Source organism: Ceratotherium simum, chromosome 12 (genome assembly GCF_057802395.1).
Source record: "Ceratotherium simum simum isolate JZ-2026a chromosome 12, ASM5780239v1, whole genome shotgun sequence".
NCBI classification, from domain to species: domain Eukaryota; kingdom Metazoa; phylum Chordata; class Mammalia; order Perissodactyla; family Rhinocerotidae; genus Ceratotherium; species Ceratotherium simum.
In genome coordinates, this window is record NC_141911.1 from 72700746 (window position 1) to 72728548 (window position 27803).

Sequence of the window (27803 nt, forward strand, 5' to 3'; positions counted from 1 at the left end):
TGGTGAACCGTGTGATCCCAGAGGGTCAGGGACAGAGTCTGTGTGGACGTTAACTTCCCTAGAAGGGTAGACTGATGGTTTTGTGATGAACTGGGAAAACAGGTTTCATCTTATAGCCAGAGCAATTTATTTCTTTAGTTAATGAGACCTGAAACAATATTTAGTAATTACAAAGTGAGTGCTTAATCGCCATCTGAAGAACAGGCCTTTGTTGGGCCTGTGCTCCTGGCTGTGAAGAGTCCCGGAATCCTTGGTACAGAACCTCAGAGTATAAACCTCTTTGAACACCACATGGGGGGGGCGAGGGGAAGGAGCAGAGTCCTGGAAGCTGGTGATAGACTTGGAGCCTCAGACATAGGAATGTTGAAGGTGGTTTAAGTTCCTTGAGGGATTATGTATTGTTCATTTGGTGTCTAACATTCTATGTTCTGCATAGATTTGTCGAATTGATTTAGAATGAATTGAATTGGGGGAGGGGTTCATAAGAATTTTACCATTTGTTCCTAAGCATCTTATCCCGTCTTTGGTTTGATTGAGAGAATTTCCAGTTTTTAAAGGTGTTATGACAGGACAGTGGTTTGTCTGATCCCTTGCTGTGGCTTCTGACATCAGAGCCTGTATCGATGTGATAAAACTGGGAATCCCCAGTCCTGCTGCCTGCTTGCCCTGTAACCACAAAAATCTCAAGCCTGCTCTTCTGTTGTATGAAATTTTGAAGTAAATTTTTGTGAATAAAAATAAAACAATTTAGAGTGTGCTTTTTAAAACTGTGTCTGATTCCCAGGAATTCTGATAGACACTGCCGCCTCCACGGTCTACTGCAGGCTCCTCAGCTGTGGCTCTCCTGACGTTATGGGTGGTAATTCTCCTACCGGGGATTGTCCTGTGCAGCGCCCCTGGCCTCTTCCCACCAGATGCTGGCAATACCTCCCCAGTTGTTTCAACCCAGAATGTCTCCAGACATTGCCAGATGTCCTCCAGAGGGCAAAGTGCCCCTGGTTGAGAACCAGTGATCTAGTTTAACACCAAGTTAGCCAGTGTAGCCAGTCTTTCATTGGTAATTATGTGATAACTTCGAATTTGGACATTTTTGTTTGATGAAGGATTTCCTGGCGTGAAGTGTGTAAGTCTCCCCAACAAGATTGCAAACCTTTGGGAACAGGGATTCCTTCTTTTTATATACATCGTGTCTAATATAGCGTTGGGTACTTAATAGAGCCTAAAGGTGTGAGAGTCTGGTTAATGTAATTGTGCATATTCCCCTAACAGTGAGATTTCAGTTTAGTTCATACAATCACACTAATCTGTTGTGTGAACTAATCACAGATGCATGCAGATTTATATTAAGATTTTAGATTCATTTGCAAATGTTCTGAAAGGTTTATTTGACTTTATGGTTTAAGATCTGGTTTTTCTCTCAAATAATTTCAAGACACAAAAGTGACTTTCTTTTGCATACCTTGCTTTCCAAATGTGAAGCTGCATTTTGCGTCGTGAAGGAATTTATTCTGAAGCTTATATTCAGATTTCAGCTTGTAGTGAAATTCTCTAGCCGACTAAACCTTTAAAAATAAAAGCATATAGAAGCAATGCATGCAGATAAATTTCGCATTGGCTACTTGAAGGAACCCCTGAAATAACTTTCTTTAGGCGTGGAACATCTGCGTCAACATCACGCTATTTCTCGGTTTCTCTTAAAACCTGTTTTGTCTGTGTCTTTAACATATTCATACTTCTTTCATTGTCAGTCATTACCTTCTTAAGGCTGTGTTCTAATATGTTTTTTTTTTTTTTAATTTTTTGTTTATTGCAGTAACATTGGTTTATAACATTGTAAAAATTTCAGGTGTACATCATTGTACTTCTATTTCTGCATAGATTACATCATGTTCACCACCAAAATACTAATGACAACCCATCACCACACACATGTACCGAATTATCCCTTTCACCCTCCTCCCTCCCCCCTTCCCCTCTGGTAACCACCAATCCAATCTCTGTCCCTATGTGTTTGTTTATTGTTGTTATTATCTACTACTTAATGAAGGAAATCATATGGTATTTGACCTTCTCCCTCTGACTTATTTCACTTTGCATTATACCCTCAGTGTCCATTCATGATGTCACAAATGGCTGGATTTCATCGTTTCTTATGGCTGAGTAGTATTCCATTGTGTATATATACCACATCTTCTTTATCCATTCGTCCCTTGATGGGCACTTAGGTTGCTTCCAAGTCTTGGCTACTGTGAATAACGCTGCAATGAACACATGGGTGCATGTACCTTTGCAAATTGGTGTTTTCAAGTTCTTTGGATAAATACCCAGCAGTGGGATAGCTGGATCATATGGTAGTTCTATCCTTGATTTTTTGAGGAATCTCCATACTGTTTTCCATAGTGGCTGCACCAGTTTGCACTCCCACCAGCAGTGTATGAGAGTTCCCTTCTCTCCACATCCTCTCCAACACATGTTGTTTCCTGTCTTGTTAATTATAGCCATTCTGACGGGCGTGAGGTGATATCTCATTGTAGTTTTGATTTGCATTTCCCTGATAGTTAGTGATTTTGAACATCTTTTCATGTGTCTGTTGGCCATCTGTATATCTTCTTTGGAGAAACGTCTGTTCAGGTCTTTTGCCCATTTTTTAATTGGGTTGGTAGTTTTTTTGTTGGTAAGATGCATGAGTTCTTTATATATTTTGGAGATTAAGCCCTTATCAGAAGTATGGTTTGCAAATATCTTCTCCCAATTGTTAGGTTGTCTTTTCGTTTTGTTGATGGTTTCCTTTGCTGTGCAGAAGCTTTTTAGTTTGATGTAGTCCCATTTGTTTATTTTTTCTATTGTTTCTCTTGCCCGGTCAGACGTGGTGTTTGAAACGATGTTGCTAAGACTGATGTCGAAGAGCGTACTGCCTATGTTTTCTTCTATAAGTTTCACAGTTTCAGGTCTTACATTCAAGTCTTTAATCCATTTGGAGTTAATTTTTGTGTATGGTGTAAGGTAAGGGTCTACTTTCATTTTTTTGCATGTGGCTATCCAGTTTTCCCAACACCATTTGTTGAAGAGACTTTCTTTTCCCAATTGTATGTTCTTGGCTCCTTTGTCAAAGATTAGCTGACCATAGATGTGTGGGTTTATTTCTGGGCTTTCGATTCTATTCCATTGATCTGTGTGTCTGTTTTTGTGCCAGTACCATGCTGTTTTGGTTACTATAGCTTTGTAGTATATTTTGAAATCAGGGAGTCTGATACCTCTAGCTTTGTTCTTTTTTCTCAGGATTCCTTTAGCTATTCGGGGTCTTTTGTTGTTCCATATAAATTTTAGGATTCTTTGTTCTATTTCTGTGAAAAATGTTGTTGGAACTTTGATAGGGATTGCATTGAATCTACAGATTTCTTTAGGAAGTATGGACATCTTAACTATGTTAATTCTTCCAATCCAAGAGCACGGAATATCTTTCCATTTCTTTGTGTCTTCTTCAATTTCTTTCAGAAATGTTTTATAGTTTTTGGTGTACAGATCTTTCACCTCTTTGGTTAAGTTTATTCCTAGGTATTTTATTCTTTTTGTTGCAATTGTAAATGGGATGGTATTCTTAATTTCTCTTTCTGCTACTTCGTTGTTAGTGTACAGTGCAACTGATTTTTGTATGTTGATTTTGTATCCTGCAACTTTACCATATTCGTTTATTACTTCTAAAAGTTTTCTGGTGGATTCTTTAGGGTTTTCTCTATATAAAATCATGTCATCTGCAAATAGTGACAGTTTCACTTCTTCCTTTCCAATTTGGATCCCTTTTATTTCTTTCTCTTGCCTGATTGCTCTGGCTAGGACTTTCAGTACTATGTTAAATAGGAGTGGTGACAGTGGGCATCCTTGTCTGGTTCCTGTTCTTAGAGGGATGGCTTTCAGTTTTTCACCATTGAGGATGATATTAGCTGTGGGTTTCTCATATATGGTCTTTATTATGTTGAGGTACTTTCCTTCTATACCCATTTTATTCAGAGTTTTTATCATAAATGGATGCTGTATCTTGTCAAATGCTTTCTCTGCATCTATTGAGATGATCATGTGATTTTTATTCTTCATTTTATTAATGTGGTGTATTACGTTGATTGATTTGCAAATGTTAAACCATCGCTGCATCCCTGGAATAAATCCCACTTGATCATGGTGTATAATCTTTTTAATGTATTGTTGTATGCGATTTGCTAGTATTTTATTGAGGATTTTTGCATCGATGTTCATCAGTGATATTGGCCTGTAATTTTCTTTTTTTTGTGTTGTCCTTGTCTGGTTTTGGTATCAGGGTAATGTCAGCTTCGTAGAATGAGTTAGGGAGCTTCCCCCCCTCCTCAATTTTTTGGAAGAGTTTGAGAAGGATAGGTATTAAGTCTTCTTTGAATGTTTGGTAGAATTCACCAGGGAAGCCGTCTGGTCCTGGACTTTTATTTTTGGGGAGGTTTGTGATTACTGTTTCGATCTCCTTACTGGTGATTGGTCTATTCAAATTCTCTACTTCTTCTTGATCCAGTTTTGGAAGGTTGTATGATTCTAAGAATTTATCCATTTCTTCCAGATTGTCGAATTGGTTGGCATATAGCTTTTCATAGTATTCTCTTATAATCTTTTGTATTTCTGAGGTGTCTGTTGTAACCTCTCCTCTTTCATTTCTGATTTTACTTATTTGTGCCTTCTCTCTTTTTTTCTTGGTGAGTCTAGCTAAAGGTTTGTCAATTTTGTTGATCTTTTCAAAGAACCAGCTCTTGGTTTTATTAATTTTTTCTATTGTTTTTTTGGTCTCTATTTCATGTATTTCTGCTCTGATTTTTATTATTTCCCTTCTTCTACTGATTTTGGGCTTGGTTTGTTCTTCTTTTTCCAGTTCCTTCAGGTACATTGTTAGATTGTTTATTTGAGGTTTTTCTTGTTTGTTGAGATAGGCCTGTATCGCTATAAACTTCCCTCTTAGAACTGCTTTTGCTGTATCCCATAAATTCTGGCATGTCGTATTTTCATTTTCATTTGTCTCCAGGTATTTTTTGATTTCTTCTTTGATTTCTTCGTTAACCCAGTCATTGTTCAGTAGCATTTTGTTTAATCTCCACGTATTTGTGGCTTTTCTGATTTTCTTCCTATAGTTGATTTCTAGTTTCATACCGTTGTGGTCAGAAAAGATGCTTGGTATTATTTCAATCTTAAATTTATGGAGACTTGTTTTGTGGCCTAATATGTGATCAATCCTGGAGAATGTTCCATGTGCATTTGAAAAGAATGTGTATTCTTCGGTTTTTGGATGGAATGCTCTGTATATATCTACTAGGTCCATCTGTTGTAGTGTGTCGTTTAAGGCCAATGTTTCCTTATTGATCTTCTGTTTGGATGATCTATCCATTGGTGTAAGTGGAGTGTTCAAGTCCCCTACTATTATTGTGTTACTGTCTATTTCTGTTTTTATGTCTGTTAATAATTGTTTTATATATTTAGGTGTACCTACATTGGGTTTGTAGATATTTACAAGTGTTATATCCTCTTGTTGGATTGTTCCCTTGATCATTATGTAATGCCCTTCTTTGTCTCTTTGTACAGTTTTTGTTTTAAAGTCTATTTTGTCTGATATGAGTACTGCTACCCCAGCTTTCTTTTCATTGCCATTTGCGTGGAGTATCTTTTTCCATCCCTTCACTTTCAGTTTGTGAGTGTCTTTAGGTCTGAAGTGTGTCTCTTGTATGCAGCATATATATGGGTCTTGTTTTTTTATCCAGTCAGCCACCCTGTGCCTTTTAATTGGAGCATTTAGTCCATTGACGTTTAAAGTAGCTATTGATAAGTATGTACTTACTGCCATTTTTTAACTTTTCTTTTTTTCTCAGTGTTTTAGTAGTCCTTCTCTGTTCCTTTCTTCTTCTATACAGAATTGATGGTCACTTTAGTTTGACCTCTCTGAAAGCTGTACTCTTTAACTCCCCTCCTCCCTCGTGTTTTTGATATCATATCTAACCTCTTTGTTGTGCATTTGTATCCATTACGTTCTGATCATGGAAATAGATAATTTTTCCTATTTGTGGTCTTTTCTTTTCCCCTTAAATCAGTCCCTTTAACATTTCTTGTAGCACTGGTTTCTTGGTGACAAACTCCTTTAATTTTTGCTTATCTGGGAAAATTCTGACCTCTCCTTCCATTTTGAATGATAACCTTGCTGGGTAGAGTATTCTTGGCTGTAAGTTTTTTCCTTTTAGCACTTTAAATATATCGTGCCATTCTCTTCTAGCCTGTAAGGTTTCTGCTGAGAAGTCAGCTGATAGCCTTATGGGGTTTCCTTTGTATGTAACTTGACATTCTCTTGTGGCTTTTAGGATTCTCTCTTTATCTTTAATTCTGGACATTTTGATTATGATGTGTCTTGGTGTGGGCCTCTTTGGGTTTATCTTGTTTGGGGCTCTCTGTGCTTCCTGTACCTGGATGTCTGTTTCCTTCCTTAGGTTAGGGAAGTTTTCATCTATTATTTCTTGAAATAGATTCTCTGACCCCTTGTCTCGCTCTTCTCCTTCCGGGACACCTATAACACGGATGTTAGTGCACTTGATGTTGTCCCAGAGGTCCCTTAGACTGTCCTCAGTCTTTTTAATTCTTTTCTCTTTTACCTGTTCACCTCGGGTAATTTCTTCTAGTCTTTCGTCCAGCTCACAGATCCATTCTTCTGTATCCTCTACTCTGCTTTTGAGTCCCTCTAATGAATTTTTCATTTCCAGTATTGTATTCTTCATTTCTGATTGGTTCTTTTTTATATCTTCCATTTCTTTGTTGACATTCTCACTGAGTTCATCTATTCTTCTCCCCAGATCAGTGAGCATCCTTAACACTCTTATTTTGAACTCTCTGTCAGGTAGGTTGCTCATTTCTGTTTCACTTAGTTCCTTTTCTGGGGTTTTGTCCTGTTCCCTTACTTGGAATGTATTCTTTTGCCCCTTCATTTTGCCTCTTTCCCTGTGCTTGTGTCTACGTATTAGGTAGGTCAGCTACGTCTCCTGCTCTTGGATAGGTGACCTTATATAAGTGATGGCTTAGGAGGCTTCCAGTGTGCTTCCCTCAGTTCTCAATGTTCCAGGGGTGGCCCCTATGTGGGCTACGTGTATCCTTCTGCTGTGGCCTGTTTGCTCTCCCTGTAGGCACCCAGGGAGGCCGAGTTATGCTCCTGGCCAGCTGTTATAATGCTCAGCTGCTTGTAGTTGTTGTGGGCCCTTCAGTCTCTTTATCAGGTGTGGGGAGCCCCAGCACAGTTGGCTGCAAGTTCTAATACCACATTTGTGTTGCGGTATTTCTTTTAAGTGAGTAGGCCCCCCGCGTGGCAGGTTGTTAGGCTCAGGGCCTTACAATTGCTGTAAACCTCTAGCCTATTAGGTCTCTTGTCAGCTCTCTGAGGATTGCAGCTGGGTGGGGCTGGCCTCAGGCACAGGAGCACCCAATTGTTTCAGGCTTTGGAAGGTGGGGCAAACCTCCTATGTGGGTCTTTGAGAAGCACAAGTCTTCTGCAGCTGACAAGCCCTGTTGCCCACAGGTCCACACACACAGTCAACACAGTCCTGCCCCGTGTGAGCGCCCCGACCTCCCCAAGCAGACCCAGTCTCTCCACGGCGGGAGCCCCACACACTCTGCCACCGCCCCACACTCTCCACCCGCTCCTTGTGCACACCCTGCCCGGCTAAAGTCGGCTCAGTTGCCAGGCTGCAGAGAATCCAGTCACCAATCTATGCAGGCCCACAAGTTGCCTGAGGGCTTGTTGTTGGGTGGGGCCAGTCTCTAGGCTGGGCTGCCTGCCCTGGCTGAGCTGGATGAAATCGGTGCTCTAGCGGGTGGGGCAGACCCTGGGCTAGCAGGCCTCATGGAGAACTCCAATGGTCAGCACGCCCACACCAGGCCACAACAATGGCCGCCGCCAATGTCCCAGTCCCTGGAGAGGTCTCACCCCTCACCGAGATGCACTCAGGGCCTATTAGGTGAGTCTCTTGTCACCAAAGCACTGTACACCTTTCTTTCTGGTGATTTTAGGATGCTTCCTGAAACGGGTGAGTTTGCGTGCGGGCCCTTTAAGAGCCAGTTTTAGTTTCTTTGTGAACCGGGTTTTCTGGGGGTGCTCCCCAGTGTTTTAGTAGCAGGCAAAGTCAGATATTATGCCGCTGGTCTCGATTGTGCTGGGTCCACAAAATGCCCACAGCGGGGGCGCTCCCCGGCTCAGGGCCCCGCGCCTCCAGGGAGGCTGCGTACCTGTGAGCTGCTCCCGGCGGCCGTGAGGCCAGCGGCTTGTGAAGGCGGCGTTTTTCCTCTCCAGAAGGGAGTCTCTGCCTCTTCCACCTCAGTTAGGATTGTCCGTTGTTGCAGGAGTTCCTCTCATCCAGTTTTCAGTTCTGTCTCAGGGGTAATTTTTCCACGAGTAGTTGTAAATTGGCTGTGTCCGCGGGAGGAGGTGAGTTCCGAGTCTGCTTACGCTGCCATCTTGACTCCCTCTCCTAATATGTTAAAATTTACTTTTCACTAGTAACTGATAAGTGTGGCTTGCAGAAAAGGTACTATGAAACAATTTAAGGATTCTCAAGTCTCTCTGTACCTCTAAGCTGCAGAAGCCAGGTTATATTATGGAATGATATACATGGGTTTATTATCTATTCAGTGTGAGTTTCTAGGCCTAGTACATTAAATTTCAAGATCTATAAGTAAGTTCAATTTGCAAAAAAAGGATCAAGATACTTAATTCTAAAAGGGATAACATAAAAGGCCTTATGACCATTTTTATATTATTTTTAATTATTAAAGCTTTATTAAATTCCAGTTTGTAGTGCTTTGAATCTTTCGTATGGATTTTTATGATATGTGAGTGAACTTCTCCAACACCTTGCAAATGCTAAATTTCTTTTTGCTTTAAAGGTACTGTCTTGTGGAGAGGTTATTCGTGTGAAGATCCTTGGAATCTTGGCTCTCATTGATCAGGGTGAAACAGATTGGAAATTAATTGCTATCAATGTGAATGATCCTGAAGCCTCAAAGTTTCATGGTAAGTCTGTAACTTTGCAGAAACAGAAGTAAATCAGTGTGCCATTGGAATTCTTAGAATTTAAAAGGGGCTCATGTGAAGCACAATGTATGTATTTGGGAGTTAAATTTATTTGTTTTGTTTTTTTATTCTGTCTACACGGAAGGTAAAGGGCAATCCAACATGACTGTGTCTGAGTCGTGTCATGTTTCTAGGAGGAACGAGAGAGAGCAGGATGTAGATGGGCAAACGATGCTTCAGACTAGGAAGGGTCAGTCTGGGTTCCCTTCCCCTGTCTCCTCTTCTCCTTTTCTTTCTTAAATCTCACTTGTTCATTTGAGTAACAGGAAAAAACTAAGGAAGGAGCGTTCATCAAGGCCATAAGCTGTTTCTGCACCTCGTTTTTGTTCTGTCTTGTACAAGTGAAGGAAGGGAGAGTGCCCTCTGACAAAGTGTTGGTGTCCCAGAGGCAGCTGGTGTGATGAAGAGCTGACCTCTGAGGCACACAGACTCCAGGTTGGGTTCTGGCCATACTGCTCTTACCCGAGGACTTTGGGTAGATCATTTAACCTTTCTGAATTTCAGTCTGCTCACCTATAAATGGAGATAAATATGCTTAAATATGCCTTCTTGTGAGGTTGTTGACAGTATGAGAGATGATTTACTTAAAGCATCTGGCTGTCACATATCAAGTGTTGAATATATGGCCACTATATTATTCTTGGACCAATTTTTTTCCTTATTTTTCTAGCCTTCTTCCTTTCAGTTTCATCTGTATTCAGTATCTCGGTGCCTTCTAGACCTCAGTTCTTATCTCAACTGGAAAATATACCATTTCTGAATTGACTGAAACTCACGAACACTTACGTGTTAACCTCTCTTAATTTATGTGCATTTAAACCTTTCCTTGCACGTGAAACAGCAAGAGGGCTCTTGCCTTTCTTGCTTGTAGTTGGGAAAGGGAGGTTCTGAAAGAGTGAAGTACGTATAATCTCAGGGTCAAAACTAAAACGTGAAAATTACAATTAAATTATGAGACTTGAGTCCATGAGCCATATATATTTCTTGCCTGTCTCGTTATTTTACCCTGGGTTTCTTTATCATTATATTTCTCATACATACCTATGTAAGAAGAGTAAATAAATATCCAGTTTAAAATATCTTTTAATGCATTAACTGCTCCTCAAATGAGAACTGATAATATAATGGTGCAACAGCCAGCCAAAACGAATCATCTAACTCATTCATTTCTGATGTGGCACACTGAAGTCACGAATCTCTGCTGAGGGATGTCCCTTTATACTGGAGTGGCTGAGCCTGAATGAAACTAGTCTTTAGGTGGAGTAAACTATCCTTTAGGTGGAATAAACTGGTTTTTAGGTGGAGTAAACTAGTCTTTAGGTAGAGTAAACTCATCTTTAGGTGGAGTAAACTAGTTTTTTAGGTGGAGTAAACTCGTCTTTAGGTGGAGTTACACCCAGTACTGTGGGGGCTGTGTTTTAACATTCTGAACTCCCTAGCATATGCCAAGCACTGGTGCCTATTCTAGTACATATTATTATTATTAATTTGGAAGATGCTCAAAAGATTTAAATAAGTTGCCCAAGTTTGCACATCTCGTGAATGGTAGAACCGTGATTTGGACTCATTCTGTCTGATGATAAAGTCCATTGTCCATCTGCAGTGCTATACTGAGCCATTCATACTTGATTAGTAATCTGTAGTATTTGTGACTAGCAGCATTGGAACCACATTCCATAAAGCCAGGTGCCTACTCCTTGTTGAGTTTCTGGAGGGTTAGAATGAAAATTTGAACTGTCTTTTCACTTTCTTTCTGTTTGTACCCAGAAAGGAGAAGACTTTGCACTTGGCGCATCTTCTCAATTCTTTTTGTGTTTGCCAGTAAAAGACATGCAGGAATACTGAAGGTTATTTAGGTTGAGATAAAATTATCAGACTAGAACAATTGGGGCTGGGCCGGTGGCGCAGTGGTTAAGTGTGCGCGCTCTGCTTCTGCAGCCCGGGGTTCTCAGGTTTGGATCCCGGGCGTGCACCGACGCACCGCTTGTCAAGCCATGCTGTGGCGGCGTCCCATATAAAATAGAGGAAGATGGGCACAGATGTTAGCCCAGGGCCAGTCTTCCTCAGCAAAAAAAAAAGGAGAGGATTGTCATCAGATGTTAGCTCAGGACTAGTCTTCCTCACACACACACAAAAAAATTATCAGACTAGAACAATTAAAACAAGAAATTGTTCTGAAAGAGAAAAAGGACTTTTTTCCGTGGCACTAAAAGGAAACGTGTATATTATCTCCATCATGAAAAATGCTTCTTCATGGTATGTTTTTAAAATCCTAAAATTAAAAGACTAGATGAGTGTCATTGACATATTTTGCTCTGAAACGGTATGCTGACATTGTGTTTTGTGTTTATGTCCAGAATGAGTCAGGCACCTGGGGGAAATGGGATTATTTACTCTAAGGGCATTTGCACTGGGTAGGACCTTACGTGCTCTTGTAGACGTGGATTTGGTAAAGCCAGTTCTGCAGCTCTAAGAGTTGCAGCTGTTTTCTTTTATTGCTTCTCCTTCCCTTTACCTTCATGTTATTGTCACATATGCACACATCCTTATTGAATTCTCCTCTCTCCTCTCATTTTACAGTGCCCCAAGAAAAAAATAAATGTAGGTACAAATTGAAGGGCAGAAATAGTTGTGGTATAATTTTCTTTTAGTCATAAATCATGGACTCCTAGGTGACTCTGTGTGGCAACTTTTATTTTATTTGAACTGGAGTCTTGACTTATTTTTATCATACCTCTCAAACGTCTTCCAGCTGTTCTCTCAACTGTTTCAGATGAAAGACGGAGTTTCTGTTGTCCTGCTGGTTACGCGAATGTTAGTGAACAGAGATCATTCCTAGTCTTACATTGTTTCCTCACTGCTTAGCCTGTGTGCTATCTCTTCCTAGGACACCTGCTGAAGGGGGTTGCAGGGAGGGGAACAGAGAGACGCTCAGTAGCTGCAGGGGCTGAAAGCTTCCTAAATTTGTGAAGGAATTTTTAAAAATCAGTTTGTGTGATTGGATTACAATATTTAATAGCTTTCTCTTGTATCATAATAATTAATTCATCTTCTAAAAGTACCTGACTTATAATTCAGGGGGAGCTTAAGCATTGTAAGCACATGGCTTGTTGGATATGATGTTACAAGTGAAAAATAGAACCTTGGCAGGGGTGAGGGGGCCTCAGAAATAAATAGAGGATCAGTCTCATGATCCTGAGAGTAGGTGAAATGCCTCTTATAACAACTTATGATTTTAGTATAGTAAGATAAAAGTGTATATTTGGATTCATATGATTAAATAAATATCAGCTAATAGATATTAAAAGTTTGGTACTATTCTCCATCTACGCTACATCTGTGAAAGTTAATCAACAATCTTAATCTTAAATCAAGCAACTTGTAAAAATGTTATGTGTCCCTCCCACATTTACCTTCTAAAATAACAAACACAGGATTTTGTATGGCACTTTTTTAGATTATAAAAATAATCATATACTTGGAACTACAATCTCCACCCCTGCACCCCGTCTGACTCCCGTGTGGTCTCCTATGGTGTCAGTTCTCCTCGTCTGGGAACGGTGTGCTCACACCTGTTCCTGAGTTTACATCTTTTCCCGTTGACTCAGGCTGCTGCCTGAAAGATTGGGAATTCACGTCTTGTACATTTCTCAGTTTTGTTCCGAATTTCTTCTCTTGTTATCGTAATAACTCTGACTGTCACACATGGAGCTGCACTGATTGCTTCGTTACTGCTCAGCAGTGACCGCAGCTGCCTGGGATGCACCCGGGGGCATCAAGGCTCCTCTCCTTCCTCCTCTGCCCTCAGTGACCAGCCGCTCTGGGCCACACCTAGCGCTACACGACAAAGTTGATCACGTTTAAGTTCCCTTCTTTAACTGTGAATGCTGTTCATGTTTTGTCTGTTGAATCTGAACGTTGAAAACAATAAACAGCATTGACAGTATCTATTGTTCACCTTGTTTGTGGTGCCTTTTACTGAGTGGTCAGCCTGGAGCCTGCTGCCCGCTCTCATCCTGGGTCTTTTCCTCGCCCTCCTGGTTACTGGCCCCACTCTTTCTTAGATTCTCGTTTTTCTTGTCCTTTGTCACTGTTGGCTGATGTACATTTTCCAAAAATTTTTACAGAAAATGCGTGGGAGATTGATTCTCTGTGTCCATACGTGTGGAAAATGGCCTTTTTTGGGTTACTTTCTACTTAAATAACTTTAAAACAGCTAATGCAGTAACTTTAAATATAAGTTACTGTTTATGAATTGGAATTTTTATCACAAAGGAGTAAGTGATTTTATAACAATTTAAACATTTGTCATCTACACTTCTTGGCATTTTTGTTAGGCAGATCAACAAGAAGAAAGATTAAAAACATGTAGGGAATGGTAAAAAAATCTGAAAATTTTTTTAAAAATTCTGTAGTTTTCTGAGGATGTATGTAATACAGAAATTTGTAGAGAAATTTTTTTATTATTTCCTATACATTTTTATTATTTAGACATTTAAAAAACAAACCCCTCCTATTAGTTTTCACTACCTTAAGGAAAAAAAGCTGTTTTTTGACATGGTCAGTACCTATTTACCAGTACCTAAAAAACAAAAGTCTTTTTTAATTTATAGACAGTATGTCCTTCCATATATATAATATGTTATATATAAAATGATGTATATAATAATATACATTATATATGACATATATAATATGTAATAATTATATAATATATATATAATTTTTTCGGTATATTAATCTAGACTCATTTAAGTTAGGATTCTGCAAGGAAGTTTTAGGGTTGTTTCATTTGTTATGAAATAACTTCTTTGATCCTAGTGAACACGTGCGCAGACTTTGGTAAACTATAATATCCTGTTTTAATATTCATAGTTTTTAACTTTGATATGACTGAACTAAAACTAGCCATTGTGTCAGAGAATGCCTTTGAATTAGAAAGAAACTGTGGTTGCTGGCTATATTTCTGTAATTTTAACATTATTATTTAAATCTAAGTTTTGCTCTTTGAAACTGAAGTAGCCACTGTGAAGATCTAAAAAAAAGTCTAAATAACATTTGAAACAAATTCCTTGTACTCCCTGGTAGAAAATAGGTCACTCTGGCTGGCTCATTAACACATGGAGAGCACCAGGGCCATTTAATGCGCTGTAATTAGGATCCAGGCCCTAATGCTCTTAATGGTACCTTAATGGCCTTGAAGAGTTAATAAGACTCTGAGAACACTGAATCGTTGCTGAGAATGCCTCGGCCATTAGGGATAATAGCGCTTGGTTATGAAATCACCAAGTTCAGAGCTTTTTGAGAAGATTGAATTTCGAGGGCATGTGTGATTTCTCTCTTGGTCAAATTAACCAGGTTCTGTAATGTGGAGCTTCAGATGCCCACCACGCAGGTGTTGGAGCCCCTCAGACCTGCCCGTGGAGCCTGCGGGCCTTGTGTCAGGTGAACTGGTGTCCCGAGGAGGTAATTTAGGCCTAGAAGCTACTTCAGCTTACAGAGCAATAAACATTTGTTTGGTCTTTAAATGAGTCAGCCCTGTTGTCTGCTGTCCTGTGATCAGTGTTGCCTGTGCACTCATTTTACAGTTTAAAAATGAAAAATTAAATTCGGAACGGTTGTATTGATGTAGATATGTTCGGGGTGAGTAAATTACATGGGTGATAAGGGGATTATTTGAAATTGGGCAGCTGAGACTTTTTCAAAGGTCGGCATTATAACTAAGATTATCGGCATTTATGTGTATTTCATACATGTAGAATTTCAACTTATGTTAAGAGAAATCTAAAAGTCAAATAAAACTACATAGTTTCTTTTATTGTCTTTCAAGGCCTGAATAAACATGTGGAAAACGAATCTCTTTGGCTTAAATTTTCATTTGCTAAATAAACACTTCTAGTGTCCTTGCAATTACTATTTAAAAAATAAGCACATTAATAAGGTGTTTGATTTCCTTGCTTCCCAAAACACAATTTAATACTGTTATTTAGGGGAAAAAAATAGGGAATAGCATAGTAATCCTAAGGGGAAATATTCGTGTGGACCGTGGAAACCAGAGAGAATGGGGTGCAGTTTGCTTTCGCTTCGTGTACTAGTGGGCACAGGAGCTCGCTGGCACGTCACCATTGTCATCCTAAGAGCTCTGACTTTCTGCAACAATTACTGTGTGCCGAAGAGCTGTGCCAAGGGCTTCTTCTGGAATGTCTGTGTGATGCTCACACAAGCTCGAGCAGGATGTGCTGGTGGTCGTGTTTTGTTCCAGGTTAGGAAGCTGAGGCCTGGTGGGGTGGTTGGGGCCTGTCTGGAGTCATACAGGGCGTGTTGGGATCCAGCTGGGCCCCGGGGCCCGTGCTCTTCACCGTGGCGTGGCACTGCCCCAGACAGGTCCTGGGTGCTGGGAGTGTTTGTGCCCGTGGACAGGGCCCCTTCCTGGGCTGCTGACCATTTGCTCCTTGTTACTTTAGGCATCAGTGAGATGATCATGATTAGGGGTCCCCGTAAAAAGATGGCTCCTCTGATCTTCCTTCCTTTGGTTTCAGTGGTTGGTATACCTTATTAGGCATGGGTGTGTAGGGATGAGGTGTGCAGGAGGCAGCTGAGGAACAGGGATGCACAGAGCTACATGTACCGCAATTAAGAGTAGCACTGACTCACTGAGAGTCTTTGTCTCTGTTCTGAGCCCTGACCTCCTCCAGCGTTGTCAGGCTTCAGTCATATTCCCATGATGTGGGGAAGAGTTGGGAGACCTCAGTTCTGAGGTCCTCTCTTGTGTGTGTTAGTTATCTGACCTGGGAAAATCCTGTAACCTCCTGAAGCTTTAGTTTCTTCCCCTCCAAAGTTTCAGGGTTGACCCTCTCATCAGCAAATGATCCCTGGGGTTTTTTTCGTTTCTAAATTTTGGTTGTTCTAGAAAATATTTTTAATCCATTATTTTTAGCCTGTCGTCTTCTAAAGTAGAAAGACCTAAATTATCTCCAAAGTTAGTGCTGATGGAAACACAGTTTAAATTAAAGGATCGTAGATAGATTTCTCGGGACATGGGCACATTTTTAAGTACTTCAGGGAAGCTGTTAAGTGTGGAGCTGCAACCGCAGTGGAGGTCTGTCTGACCCAAAGCCTGAGCCACTCTGTTATATGCTTCAAATTAAAGTTAGGTTAGAGAAATATGTGAATTTCTGCTATGTTCAAGGCACCCAAATGTTTTTCATTTTATTGGTCATGTAAAATTTCTCATGAAATGATAATGAATATTTATATTTTTGAAAAAAATCTACGAAGTCTTCTCCGAGAGGTTTTTCTGATGCAACACAAATAGACCTCTACGTAGAATTACCTTGTTTGGTATTACTTATTTTGAAGTATGTTAATTTCCATTATTTAACATCTCGTTAATGTATGTTTTTAGTACAGGTGTTGATAAGAGTAGAATTTGTGGAAAAGGAGAATGGAGATGGAAAGGCAACTAAAATGAAGGATGCTGCTCATTAGTCTGTGTGCTGTTAAGCAGGTTTGCAGAAAGAGTGGAAAACAGGAAAATCGTTTAGAGATCCTGAGTAAGCACAAACTGTTAAAACAATTAATTCTCTGAGCTGGAGCCTCTATTCATGATGCAGAACATACAGTGAGTGTTATGGAATGGAACTGTTGTTTCTCATGAATGTTTGTAAAATGTCATTAAGGACGTAGGTTCTTGCTCCCCACAGATCCTGTGTGGAGGCCACTTGTGCACACGTGTAGTTCTGTGAGAGCAGCCTCTGTACAACTGGATGAGAACGTCATGCATTTGCCTCGCTGCCTTCAGTAAAATCCCGTAGAATTGGAAACTCCTCTTTTCTTTTTTTTACCCTCTTTGGATAAAATTTCAAGTATGAGGCCATTTCTTAGTGTCTTTTATTTTCTTTTACATAATAGAGGCAAAGAGAGGTGGCATTACATTTATGTCACTGGTTTTTATCTAAAAGCAAAACCAAAAAGTCCTCAGCTGATTATATGCTTTCCTCACCTCATGTTATGGTTTGGTGAAAATAATCCAGATAAAACCAGCATTTAAATTTTTTTCTCCGGGTCTTCTTCCTCGAAGTGCAGATAGTTCTCACTCTGGGGATGTGGACAGGAACTTAGAGATGTTAATGTACGTGGCTTGATGGGGCTCCTGGGTGGTTCCGACAGGTTCCTCCAAGTTGAGAGCCTTTACATTGATCTGTCCTTCCTTGCTGTTGGGTGTTCTATTCTTGGATCTAGAATAATTGATGACAGTTTTGGTTTATATTCAGTTAGGGGATGTAATCTCCTAAGCAAATTTGATGATATTCTCCCCTGCGCATACACCTGCCACCCCATATGTAAAGCTAGCATATTGGGATTACTCTAGTCCCTTGGAGATCTTGGGCAAGGAGCCCCAATTTCCTAATTTACGTAAAGGAAATAATAACTAATTTACAGATTTGGAAGCTTCAGTGACATACTGTTACTGACTGAGCATTTAAAAAATTTTTTTTGCCAGTCTGATAAATGAAAAATGGTATCTTGTCTTAATTTTGCATTTTTTCTGCTTAATGCTGGAATGGAGCATCTTTTTCACATATTTATTGGCTATTTGTATCTTCCCTTCTGTGAATTGCCTATGGATATTGTTCTCCATTTTTCTATGGAGTTGACATATTCTTTTGATATATGAGAGTTGCTCGGATATTTTGGATATTAATTCTTTATTATTTAGGTTGCAAATATTTTCTCCCCATCTGCAGAGAATCTGCGTTGCCTTTTGACTTATAGGTATTTTTAATTTTGACATATTCCATTTCATCAATTATTTTTATACATGACTTTAGCATTTTGATTCTTGTTTGAGGATTTCTTATCCCATAGTCCGAAAGATGTTTTTCTTTATTTCCTTTTTATTCTTTTATATTTTAATGTTTTTACAACTGGGTCTTTAATTCATGTGGAATTTATTTTATTTTTTTCCATATGTACAATTTTCCCATCACCATTCAACAGAAAAGTCTGTCCTCTTCCCCCTGTTTTGAAATGTCTCCTTTATCATATATTGCATTCTTATTTTCACAAATGGCCTGTTTCTGGATTCTGTTTGGTGTCCATGATCTATTCCTGTACCAGTGCCATGTTATTTTAATTACTGTAGCCTCATAATAAAACATATACAAGCCAAATTCTCCTCCTTTTGCTCTACTTTTTCAAAGTTGTTTTGGTTTTTCTTATGCTTTTATTCCTCTCTGCAAATTTTCAAATCCAATTGTCAAGGATTTCTGCTATCTTTAATGTATTAAATTTTCACATCAATGAATATGATATATTTTTCCATTTATTCAGGCTTTCTTGTGTGTCTTTTAGTAGAGTGATGTAGATTTACCAATGAAGGTCCTGTTACATTTTATGTTAGGTTTGTCTTGGTATTTAATACTAATTTTTCCATTGCAAAAGCGTTGTACAATGCCTGTCGTGTTATAGGTGCTCAATAATTTTCTTAAAATTGATGAATAAATGAACGTATGCATGCATGTATTGATAAAAAAGGAACGTTTTGAGCAAAGTCTGAAAATATCTTCCAACTAGGTGTGTTTTCACTTATTTTAAAGGGGGAAAACATTTGTACTTAAAATTTTGGCATTTTGAGCAATTGCAGTTGTCCTTCTTTGGAGCACTGTGTACGTTGCCAAAGATGTGTCCACTTTGTGTGACTCTTTCTCTTGGACAGTGCTCTGGAGACTCCTACGTACTGTTGTGTGTGGTCAGTGTCGTTTGTTCCATCCTGTCGCTGAGTCCTGTTCTGTCGTGTAGATACACAGCATCTTTCCTTCCACCTGCTGATGGAAGTTTGGGTTTCCAATTTTGGGCTAATACGAATAAGGCTGTTATGAACATTCAAATACAAGTCTGTGTGTGAACATACGTTTCATTTCTCTTGGGGAAGTACCTAGGAATAGGGTTACTGGGTTAGATGGTAATTATGTGCTTAGTATCAAAAGAAACAGTCAAACTGTTTACCAAGTGGCTGTACCATTTTGCATTTCCACCAGCAGTCATGTGTGAGAGCCACTTGCCCCCAGAACCTCCATCCATGCTTTGTGCTTCTGTTTCCTATTGTCTTAAGCAGTAAAATGTCTTTTGGAGAAATTAAGAGGAGAAATGCACACACACACATATGTATTCTTTTATATTTACCCACGTATTTGCATTTTCATACCCTTATATTTTAGTGCTTCCGGTAGATCTATAGTTTCCATCTGGTATCATTTTCCTTAACTTGAAGACTGTAGCATTTTTTGTGGTGCACTTCTGCTGGTGATGAATTCTCTCCATTTTCATTGATATGAAATTGTCTTTTCTTGCCTTTGTTTTGGAAGCCTAGTTTCACTGGATGTAGAACTTTGAGTTACAGGGATTTTCGTAAAGATATTCCGTTTTCTTTTGGCCTCCATTGTTTCCGATGATAAGTCAACAGTGACTGTGTTGTTACCCAGTATATACTATATTGTTTTCTCACACTGTGTTAAAGGTTTTCTCCGTATTTTTGAATTTCAGTAATTTTTCTGTGATGTGCTAATGTGTCCTTTCCTTTATATTTATCCCACTTAGGGTATACTGAACTTGGTGAATCTGTAAATTCATGTTTTTGCCACATTTGGGAAATTATTTGCCATTATTTTTTTCACCCCATTCTCTTTCTCCTTCATCCCAAGACTCATGACACACACATTTTAGACCACTCTTTGTTGTCTCACAGTCACTGACACTCTGCGTGTCTTTCCAGTCCTTCTTCCTCACTGCTCTTCAGACCCGATAATTTCTGTGGGTCTTTCTTTTACTTCCCTGATTTTTTTCTGCCATATGCACATTCTGCTATTAAACCTGTCTGATTTTTCATTTCAGATAGTCCCTCATCTGGGTGATAGTTTTGTAGTTTCTGTTCCTTGACTGAGATTTCCGCATGTGTGTGCATTGTGACTGTATTTTCCTGGAAGTCCGTGGACATTCCATAATAACTCCTTTAACATCCTGATTTGCATGGGCCGTCTCAGGGCTGGTTTCTGTGGACTGCTTCCTCTCCTGATCAGGAGTCTCAGAAATATCCCAGTATGTGCAGTAAATCATACGGCCGTCCTGCTTTTACCTGACAGGTGTTTTTGTTCCATGCTGAGTCTGCAGGGTGCTGATCTTGTTTTTGAGTATTTCTGGTTTTCTCTTTTTGTAAGTTATCTATCTTGCTGTGGGTTAACCGGACAGAGTGTGTTGAAACATGAATTCAGTGCCTCCTCTTTGTCAGAGGTTTCTGTTTTCTGTAAAGCAAACTGCTTTGGAAAGTTGAGCATTGTTTTTAATTGCTGATAATTTGGTTAATGTACTTAAACTGAGTGAAAGTCTCATTTCAAAAATAAAAGTAATTTTATTTATATATTCCCTCTCTGTTCCAAATATCAAAAAAAATGGTTAAAGTTAAACATACTAGAAATGAAAAAACTTTATAAGAACTAAATTGTAATAATATTAGAAATAAAGGTAAATATGTCTATCATTAAATGAGAAATTAATTACATATTCATTTGAGGCCTGATCATTACCATAAGAAAAAAAGTATGTTTATAGAAAAAAGGTTGTGAACAAGTGTGCATGTGTATGTGTGTGTCTGTGTGTCCAGATGTTCTTTTATATGTTATTTTCAGTGCTTGTTGACATTGTTTATATCTTTGCCTAGCTACATTGATTTTTCAGTGGAGTTGTACCCATTAAAAATAAAATAACTGTCAATATTAATGAAAATATGTTTAGTAATTTTCTAAATCATTAATTCATGTTTGTTTATTTTTGAGAGAGAAAAGCATGTGAAGCTATAGGTTTGCCTCTGAGTGTAACTTTGGCTCCATCCTGTGGACAAAGTTTTAGGGGATTGGAGGTATAATAATTAATATTAGTTAAGAATTATCCTTTATTTTTTATTAGGTGATTTTCATGTCTTATTTAATCCTCACAACAGCCTTGGTTTCTTTTTTTCTGTTTTGTATGAGAAGAAACAGACAAACTCCTGTGTGTTCCCAAGATGACACAGTGTATGAGTGCCAGACTGGGATCTGGACTTAGTGCTGCTCGATTCCAAACAGGATGTTTCTCCTAGTTTACCTTATTTCTTCTTGCAAACTTTCCAAGTGTTCCTATTGTCATGATTTTCTGAATATTCTTAAAGTTTTGATTTTCTTTTGGACAAAAAAAGTTATTTTTTAAGTAAGAGTGTATTTTTCTTTTTTTGGTTAATTTTTAATGTCCAATTTTTTTTTTTTTTTTATGAGGAGGACCAGCCCTGAGCTAACATCCAATGCCAATCCTCCTCTTTATTGCTGAGGAAGACTGGCCCTGGGCTAACATCTGTGCCCATCTTCCTCTACTTTATATGGGACACCCCCACAGCATGGCTTAACAAGTGGTGTGTCAGTGCGTGCCGGGGATCCGAACCAGTGAACCCCGGGCTGCTGCAGTGGAGCACACGCACTTAACTGCTTGCACCACTGGGCCGGCCCCTCCAATTTTTAATTATATAAAAAGTTGGGGGGATTGGGTAAGGCTCTTTTTTGGTTGACAAGAGAGTTATTTAAAATTTTTTATTGTTAATCATTAGATTTAATGTATTTTGCTTACCAAATATGTTTTCATAATTTTCTCATGCTTAACATTTCTTAATGTTTTCCCTGTTTTTAGTACATAATCATTTTTAAAGTTCATGGATGCTTTCCTATGTCTCTAGATTAAAAAGATCTCATCCTTCAGACATTTCTTTCTCACATCATTTGTCGGCTGTATGTATAAAATGAACTTTATCAGCTTGAATTTTCACCTCATTTACATCATTACTATTTGCTTATTTGGCAAATAATACTGTCTTAAAGTATGTTTAATTCTGAAATCTGGGTAAAATTGAAGTCTTGGCAAACACATGTGACTGGAAACTCCCCTGGTGTGAGACAGTGTATCTTAGATAAAAAGAACAGAAAGAAACTTAATTCACAAACTGCTTTTTATTTTTTGCTGAGAAGATCACAATTTGTGACCTTCTGTTAGGTTTTAGAAACAAGTGAACTGGTTGATACTGAAAAGAAACTTGGTTACGTGGAAGGTATATAATACCCCTGATGAAGGGAAAAGATAAGCCATAAGGATTGCTTTAAAAAATGAGAAGTGTTATGATCCTGTCCTGTCTACAGAGATAGAGTGGTAGGTTTTGACTAAGATGATTTAGATTAATTTCTTTGCTTTTATAAATTCCTAAATCAAAATTAATTAAGAAAAACTGAATTAAAATGGAGAGGTCTCGTTTTGAAAAAACAAAATCAAACTTTAAAATTTGTTATTATATTGCATCCTCATTTTCTGTTTTGCTTTTTAGCTAGCATTTAATAAAGAAATTTATAAAATTTCCAATGGATTTATATAGAACTACTATTATTTATATATTTTTGGTTTTAATGTAAGAATTCTCCTACGAAGACTCCATATAATCTTTGTTAATTAAACTTTCAGATTTGGAAACAGCTCTGTTGTAAAATAGTTCATGGCTGTGCACGTGTGTCGGAAGTCGTTACTTTCTATGAAGCTTTTAAAAAACACGAGGGCGATACATATTTAGGTGACTACTTTTAGTTGTAAGATAGTTTAACATGTTACTTAATGTTATGGACTAGTCCTTTTTAGCTCTTTGATACTTTAAATGTTACGTAAATCTGATCTTCAGTGGGTTTTGTTGTTTTTTTTCCATTTATTTGTAATTCCTCTGGGTTCTGCCTTCTAAAGACATCCAGAATTGAGCGTTTGTCACCAGCTCCTTACAACTGCGTTCATCCCGGCCCTCACCGTGCTTCCCCTGCGTGGACACTCAGCACCTCCTGCTGGTTGTCCTGCTTCCACGTCTTCCCCTCACGGTCTGGTCTCTTCCCCACAGCAGGTGGAGAGCACTGCCCTCCTAGAGCCCTCTCATGGCTCCCGTCTCCAGGGGAAAGGCCAAGTCTTCACGGGGCCCCTCGACTCCTGTGAGACAGGCCTGGGGCTGCTCCTCTGATCTCATCTCCCGACACTACCTTTCTTCACTGCTCTACACACAGAGCTCTCATACTGTCTCCCACAAGCCTGTTAAGCACACTCACACCTCGGGATCTGGGCACTTACCGTCTTCCTCCCAGGACTCCTTCTCTGCTAGGTATTTGCATGAGTTGCTCCCACACTTCATTCAAGAATTTACTAAAATAATGTTTTCTTAGAGGCTGGCTTGACCTCTTATATCTAAACTCCTCTTCCCACCTCATTTGCAGAGCACATGCATAATTATAGATTTTTATGTCTTTTTCTCATTTTTAACTGTTTTTTTACCCAGGCCTAAGTTGACAGCAGATATTTTTAGCAACCTGTTTTATTAAATTATTTCAAAACATTAAAATTAATTTTATAGAAACAAAATCTCTTTTTTGTACTGATAAAATCACTTGCTTATATAATATTTTATTAAATCTCATAATTATAACAACAGGTAGAGTTGGCATAGATGCTTTGGGAATAAACACACCTGATGCTTGCTAAAGCTGAGACTTACCTGGTGGAAGTGAAGGGTGGGCCTTCTAGAGCTGTCTGCTAGACTCGGCATGCAGACTACTGTGGACATCAGTCAGAATATTTTACAGAAGTGGAGAGTCTTTGTTAATCATCCAGGTAGTTGATCAAGTAGATCTCGATTAAAAGTTTTATTTGTAATTAAAAACATAAACTGAAATAAATTTAGCTTGATTACTACATAAAAGAGCTCTTCTAGATTATTCTAACTTTTATTGTTGGGTTAGTTCATCTTGAAAATAAATTATATAATTGTCTATAATAGATTTTTCATATAAAATTAATTCCAAGAGTGGGAATAAATGACTACTAGAGAATTGCTGCTTTTCTTAAAATAACATATATCGTAAAAAATACATGTAATGAAAAATTCTGGAAATGAATAATAGTGATGGTTGCACAACATTATGGATGTACTTAATACCACTGAATTATATATTTTAAAATGATACATGTTATGTATGTTTTATCACAATAAAAGAAAACTTAAAAATATCTCTATACTTATATTCTTTTAATATAAATAAAACCTGTAACAATATTACCACACAGTATAGAAGAAAAAGCAGAATTCATGGAATTAGAAGACTTTTATTTATATAGTACTAGTTCTAATGAATGAGTTGGATAAATTGTGGCAAATCTTTTATGTTTCCTTAAGTGTAGTTTTCTTATGTTTAATATGAATGCACTTATTCTTCTCAACTCTCAGGAGTTTTATGAGGAGCAAGTGAGGTTATTTTTATAAAATTATTTTATAAACTAAATCAGTCTATAGATTTTAGGTGGAATTTTTCATATTTTCAGAAGAGTAATTCATTGAACTGACTATTGATATTGGGTATAAGATTTTGGCTTGAGGCATTTGCTGTTGAGGTTTTAAAAATGTTTAAATTGCTTATTTTATCATTTTTTTTTTATCAGGTTTTTTTTTTTTTGAGGAAGATTAGCCCTGAGCTAACATTCGATGCCAATCCTCCTCTTTTTGCTGAGGAAGACTGGCCCTGGGCTAACATCTGTGCCCATCTTCCTCCACTTTAGATGTGGGATGCCGCCACAGCATGGCTCAACAAGCAGTGTGTAGGTCCGTGCCTGGTATCCAAACCTGGGAACCCCAGGCTGCTGAAGCGGAATGCGAGCACTTAACCGCTGTGCCACCCGGCCGGCCCCTTAAATTGTTTATTTTAAATGTTTTATTTTTGGTGGAAATACAGCTCTTTTTCCCCAGGATATAATTAATTGAGAATGGAAAATGTTTATCTTGTATTTAGAGAGTTACACTGCTCATTGGCATTATTAGATTTTCAGGTTTTTTATTATTGATGTCTTTGCTTAACAGGCCCTCTACATAACTTAAGAGAAATCCTTCTGAGCTGAGATAGTTATTGAATAACTTGGCTTCTCCTTTCTTATTTGAAGTTAGTCAGTTAAAACACATTTATCAGAAAGCGTATGCAGTGGGACAGAGAGTATAGATTGGATAATGTATGGCGATGAAATCATCAATCAGGTGTAAGTAATAGAAGATGATTTATTTTGACACTGGTTAAAGTGCATGTCTAGTTGCTCACCTTTAGTGGACTGAAAGATTTTTTTTCCTCTGAATAAGAAAACAGTGAGTTGGAGGAACTCAATATTAGTTAATTTACAGAGATTTTTTTGCAAAAAGAGTGATAGGATATAGGAAAATGATCAATAGAAAGCCCACCATGGAAAGAAGCTTTTTTAATAAGATAAACAGAAAAAATAAACAGAATTTGAAGAAGAAACAACATGTATTAGGTGAAATATTTATTGGATGTTCTGTTTGGGGCCATGACGGAACTTCCCGACCTGGGATACAGTGTGTGATACTAAAAAGATGTGATCTTAATCTTCAGAATTCACTGTCCTAAGCATCTTCCATCGGTTACTAAATATGCTGACTGTGATTACTAGAGCAAGTGTCCGTGTGTTCAGTTTCAGGAGGTTCTTTCTTCACTTAGTCATAACATTGCTGCTGTTTGCTGCAGAAGTACTTTGGATAGACGTGTGGCCCATTGACGTATTTTAAAATTTTAGACCTGAGTGCCTCCAGGCAGCATTCTCAATCCTCTGTTTGCCATGGTCTCTGCCTTCCCGTGCTCACTTCACTCTGTGAAACATCTGGAGACATGTAACTCTTGCTGAACCTTTACATAACAGGCAGAAAGATAATTCCTGTCTAACTCATACCTGCAAAATGCTCACGTGTTCCTGTCGTGCCTAGTGAGCAGGGGTTCCCACCAGGCTCGGATGAGCGTCTGAAACCAGGTGATCTTAAATTATCCCTGTGCACGGTGTCATCTCCTGTTTTCAGTTGTAACTTCCTAATGTTTCAAGTGCTACCAAGTCTGTTTGTCATTTTCCATAATAAATTGTACATAACAGACTATGCTAAATTCTCTTAAGCCACAGTCTGGTGGAGAGTAAAGGCTTCTAGTTTTGTGTAGTTATTGCTCATACTTTTTGAATTGATATTTATTGGACAGGATACATTCCTTCGGGACTTCTTTTTGGGAGGGGTCTATTATTATTAATAGAGTAATATTTCCAATTATATTTAATTGAATGCCCTCAAAATGTAATGGTTAAGCTGTTCACATGGTTATAGAACTTAAAAATAAATCCTGTAAATCATTACAGAATTTGAAGTGAAAAACTCCGTGAACCATCCAGGTTTCACCCTGTTTAAAATTGCCCTGTCCGCAGTCTCTTTCTTACTCTTTCTTCTTCGGACTTTTTGCCACTTTACATATGGTGTGTTTGTTTCTTTATTTGTCTGTCTCTTGCTGCTGTGTGGGCTGTGAGAGCAGGGTCCTATTTCTGTTCACTGTTCCATTTCCTGCTTAGCACCGTGTCTGACACAGACGAGGACCTTGTTGCATGCGGGGTGTGTGAATGCGGGAAGCCCTCCTCTCCGGGGACCCTGTGCTCCTCTGGGTGCCACCCTCCCCCCTCTCTCTTCAGCATTCCTTAGCTTAGGATTTCTAAAGCACAGCTCCTGCCATTTCCCATCCCTGCTCTGAGCCCTCCCTGCCCGAGGAACGTCAGTCCTTAAGCACATCTCACTCAGCCTTCTCGCTTTGTTGCAGTTTGTTGTCTGTGTGTTTCCTGTAGTTAGGCCTCTGAGCTCCTTGAGGAGAAGACCTTCGTTGTCTCCGTCGGCTTATCCCCTGTACCTAGGCAGCGTCTGAAGGTGCTCAGAGTGTTTCTGAGTGGAGGAGTAATGCTTTCCACATGAAGCAGCGGGGATCCAGAGATGACTCGGGGCCTGTTGACAGTGATGCTGCTGGCGCTCGGTGGGCGGACTGGACCCATGCTTTCTGACTCCCTCAGCCCAACGGTCTACCTCCAAGAGGAATGAATGTTGATTTTTAACAAAAAGTCTTTTTGTGTCTTCACTTGCAGATATTGATGACGTTGAGAAGTACAAACCGGGTTACTTGGAAGCTACGATTAATTGGTTTAGATTTTATAAGGTGCCAGAAGGAAAACCAGAAAACCGGTTTGCTTTTAATGGAGAATTCAAAAACAAGGTGAAGACAATGATCTTTGTTTTAAAATGTAATTATGATACCTGTACAATACTTCCTTCACTTTGGGGGATTTCTTATGTGAATATTTGTGTAGCATGGTAACAAAAGTGCTTTTTACTGACTTTCATATTTAAGGACATTATTTTATCATTTTTATTAAAAGAATGTTTTCAGGAGATCTAAGTGGATCAATAAGACTGATAATTATCTATCTCCATCTATCTATCTATCAATATCTCCTTCATTTCAGAAAATGAGGGATTTTCAAGGTCAGACTATTGTTATGAAGAAGAACCTTCCGTTTGCTGTTCTGGAGAGGAGAAGGTTCCTCACCACTAATGTGAATCTAAGGGGGCGTCCCCCCCACCCGAGTGTTCTTCTGCCACGGCTGAATAAGCTGCTTCACAATTAGGAAAGCACCTGAATTACCTGACTGTCTTAGGATTTTTCTATTAGAGTACCACAAAGTTACCGTGAAGTGTTTCTGATATGACACGAATGGAGAAAATAGGCCAAAGAGTTGA

The 27803-nt window shown here is 38.8% G+C and overlaps 1 protein-coding gene across 4 annotated transcripts in view; it reads left to right on the plus strand.

Moving 5' to 3' along the window:
* PPA2 (inorganic pyrophosphatase 2) overlaps positions 1-27803 on the plus strand; it is a 79921-nt gene that overhangs the window by 27668 nt on the left and 24450 nt on the right. For all 4 annotated transcript variants that reach the window (XM_087437787.1, XM_087437790.1, XM_087437788.1 and 1 more), the window contains 2 exons: positions 8926-9052; positions 27152-27279. In XM_087437787.1, coding sequence (XP_087293913.1) covers positions 8926-9052; positions 27152-27279 — 255 coding nt within the window. The remainder of the gene's footprint in view (positions 1-8925; positions 9053-27151; positions 27280-27803) is intronic.